The 3,384-nt window shown below is 57.8% G+C and overlaps 1 protein-coding gene across 1 annotated transcript in view; it reads right to left on the bottom strand.

Annotated features, from left to right (window-relative positions):
- Positions 1-2,769, bottom strand: part of RYR2 (ryanodine receptor 2) — a 725,313-nt gene extending 722,544 nt beyond the window's left edge. Inside the window, exon 1 of the mRNA XM_035008528.1 lies at positions 2,667-2,769. Within this exon, the coding sequence (XP_034864419.1) occupies positions 2,667-2,714 (48 nt within the window). The 5' untranslated portion in view covers positions 2,715-2,769. The remainder of the gene's footprint in view (positions 1-2,666) is intronic.
- Between the last annotated feature and the right edge of the window lie 615 nt (positions 2,770-3,384).

The following is a 3,384-nucleotide window of genomic DNA, read 5'->3' as shown; positions in this document are numbered from 1 at the left end:
AAAGAAAGAAAGAAAGAAAGAAAGAAAGAAAGAAAGAAAGAAAGAAAAGAAAAGAGTGAAAAGAAACTCCTAATGACAAGATTGCAAGATTGCACACTACAAAGAAATGCCCCAGAAAAAATAAAAAAGAGAAGAATTTACTATAAGAATGACATTCTCTCCGTTACTAACTCCATTTACCATTTCTGAGCCATTCGCATACTCAGGTTAAGAGAATAAAATGGAGGGCGCCTGGGTGGCTCAGTCGTTAAGCGTCTGCCTTCGGCTCAGGTCATGATCCCAGGGTCCTGGGATCGAGTCCCACATCGGGCTCCCTGCTTGGCAGGAAGCCTGCTTCTCCCTCTCCCACTCCCCCTGCTTGTGTTCCTGCTCTCGCTATCTCTCTCTGTGTCAAATAAATAAACTCTTTAAAAAAAAAAAAAAAGAATAAAATGGAAAGGAGCCAGGGCAGAAGGCAGAGGAGCTGGTAAAGGATTTCCATATGAAATTGTAAAACTTAGAGGAAAAGACATGTCTTCCTTTTAGATGTTAAGCTACACCAAAAAAAAAAAAAAAAAAAATTCCCCTGCTCCACTGTGCCATCTCTTTCAAGGTCATTTATCATCAGCACAACCTACGGATGTTTTATTAAAAGAAAAATCCCAGCCTAGGACTGCCAGATCTCTACACAGGACCCACTTATCAAAGGTGTTGCTCAGGCTGACGGGCACTGTTGAGTGGCGCAGAGTTAACATTACTTTATATGTGCAGAACCCCATCAGCAAGCACATTACCCCCGCCTCTATTAAGTATTCTGATAACACCACCTCCAACCAGCTTGGCTTAACATTTAAGCCTGCAGGAAGCCCTTGAGTGCCTGAAGCCTTCCAAAATTTTCTAGCTGATTTTAACCCTATAGAGTTTGAAGGAAAAAACTGAATTTAAAAATTACCCAGCAACTAAATATTTTGTCCACCTGAACAAAAGGTCTCGCGGTTTGGAGAAAAATCTTTCCATGTGCCTCTTATTTTTTTAAAACCTTATAGACAGTTTTTCATTTAAAAAAAATAACCTGTATGACTAGTAGGCTTCAAACATTGCCCATGAGCAAGGTTTTAGCATACAGGCTCTTCAGAGCTGGATTTGGGGCCAGTAGTACTTCTAACAGCATATGTAATGGTGCGTAACATGCAGCCATTCCTTCAGATCATTCTCCATCTTATGCACACCCTGGATTCTGTCCTTTCCAAAGGCTTTCCGCCCCCACCCTAAATATTAAGGGAAAATGAATGCCTTAAAACAATAAGAGCAAAAGGAAAAAACAAAAACGGTCACTTACAAGGTTCTCCGACAAATTTACCCTTTTCATTTGTTCAGCTCCCAGATACATCACCTACACTATTTTCACACCTAAAAGTTACTGTCTGGTTAATATTTCAAAATTTCAGCATCTCCATGATTTGCGTAACTATGGAGGTAATTGGGAAGTGATCTCTTTTGCACTGTTGAGGAAAGAAGGGACAGCAGAAGCTGCAGTCCTCGGGCGGGGGTGGGGGAATCCTGGAAGGGAATATCTTTCCGAGACAAGTGCAGGAAAAGGATGGAAAGGATGCTGCAAATGCTAACTAGGTTATTCTTAAAGTGAAGTTACGGCATTTTCTTTTGCCAAGAGGCTCTCCAGTCCCAGCTTTGAGGTGAGCAATGCCTCAGCCTGGGAAGTATCTGCAGCGTTCGAACAAATCAGCGAGAGGAAGGAGCAGTGCCAAGAGGTACTTAAGGAGAAAAAATTGTATTAGTGTGGAGCCAACCTTTCCCTGCTGCCACCCAGTGTGGAAATTCCGGGCAGCCACCCTGCCCTTACACACACACATACACACGCATACATACACGCACACACACTAGGCATTCAATAAGCCAGCATTTAGAGAACGACACGTTCACAATGTCCCCGCACCCCCGCGCACATACACACACACACACTCTCTCTCTCTCTCTCTCCCGTCTCCCATCCCTTCCACGTTCTGCAAGCGGTCGAAGCACCACGGCCCCAGCACCGGGGAACCGCGGTGACCACGGGGGCGACTCCCCCTCCCCTCCGCAGCACCCAGATTTGGGGGAGCTCTGGGACCCGCGTCCCGCACCTTCTCTCCCCCCCCCCCCCCCCCCCGGGACTAGCCGGTCGCGGCGCGCTCTACGCCAAGTAGGCGAGTCCCCGGGTTGCGCGACAGCGCGCGGGTCTGGCCCGCAAGCCAGAGAAACCGCGCCGAGGCGGAATTCCCGGCGACAGCCCGCGTCCCCGCCGGCCCCGAGCCCCGCGGGCCACCCGGTCCGCACCCTCCCCCGCGGCGATCCGGAAGGCGCCAGCCCCGCCACAGGTCAGGCCGGACGGCCCCCTCCTCCCGGACTCCCGCGGCTCCGAGGCGCCGCTCCGAGGCGCCCCGGGACCCAGGCTGCGCGCCTCCCGCCCGCTCGCAGCGCTCCCGCCGCGCTCCGGCCCCGGCTTCCACCACGCGCGCACGGGCGCGCACCCTTCCCTCCCGTCGCCCCCACACGGCTCCTCCGGAGCCCCCGGGGCACCCCGCCCCGCCCGCGCGCCCCCGCTGCCGCCGTCGCTCTGCCCGGCCCCGGCCGGTGGATGCGCCGGCGCCCCCGTCCCCGGGGGGAAACACGGGATATGCGCCGCTTACAGTTCGCAGGAACTGGATCTCGTCCTCGCCCTCGCCCCCATCGGCCATGGCTCCGCGCCTTCTCGCCGGGGCTGGCCCCCGAGCCCCGCGGAGCCCGGCGGCGGTGGCGGCGGCCCCTCGCGCTGCCTCCTGCCGCTGCTGCTGCTGCTGCCGCTGCGCTGCCCGGAGCCGGGGGCGGAGGGGGCCGCGGCGGCCGGGTGCGAGCGCCGGGCGGTCCCCGCCTGCAGAGCTGGGGGAGGAGGCGCGGGCGGGGGCGGCCGAGGCGGGAGCCTCCCTGCGCCGCACTGTGCGGGAGGAGGGCGACCCCGCAGCCCAGCCGCGCCGGCCTCGCGCTCCCTGCCTGCCGCCGCGGACTGCTTGGCCCCGGCTCCCGCGAGCGAGTGCGCCGAGCCCGCCGAGCCCGGGCTGCTGCCGCGGTGGGGGCGGGGAGTGGGGGCGGCGGGCGGGGAGGAGCTCGCCGGCTCCCCTCTGCTGCAGGTAATCCGCAGCCCGCCGCTCCGGCCCGCCAAACCCGAGGCCCAGCGCCGCTTACTGGCTGCGCTGGGTATCGGAGCCCTAGAGCCCCGACGAGCGCTCAGCCGTCCCCCCGCGCGGGTCTGGAGCCCCGGGGCTCTTGCGCCAGCCCCTCAGACCTTGGGCGAAACCCAGGGCTCAGCGTTCGTTCCTCCCGGAGGGGGCTTCGGCGCTAAGTGCCGGAGTACTTCGGCTGGCACGCAAG

Source organism: Mirounga leonina, unplaced genomic scaffold (assembly GCF_011800145.1).
Source record: "Mirounga leonina isolate KUSES-001 unplaced genomic scaffold, KU_Mleo_1.0 Mir_152, whole genome shotgun sequence".
Classification (NCBI taxonomy): Eukaryota; Metazoa; Chordata; class Mammalia; order Carnivora; family Phocidae; genus Mirounga; species Mirounga leonina.
This window is presented reverse-complemented; position numbering and strand designations above follow the sequence as displayed.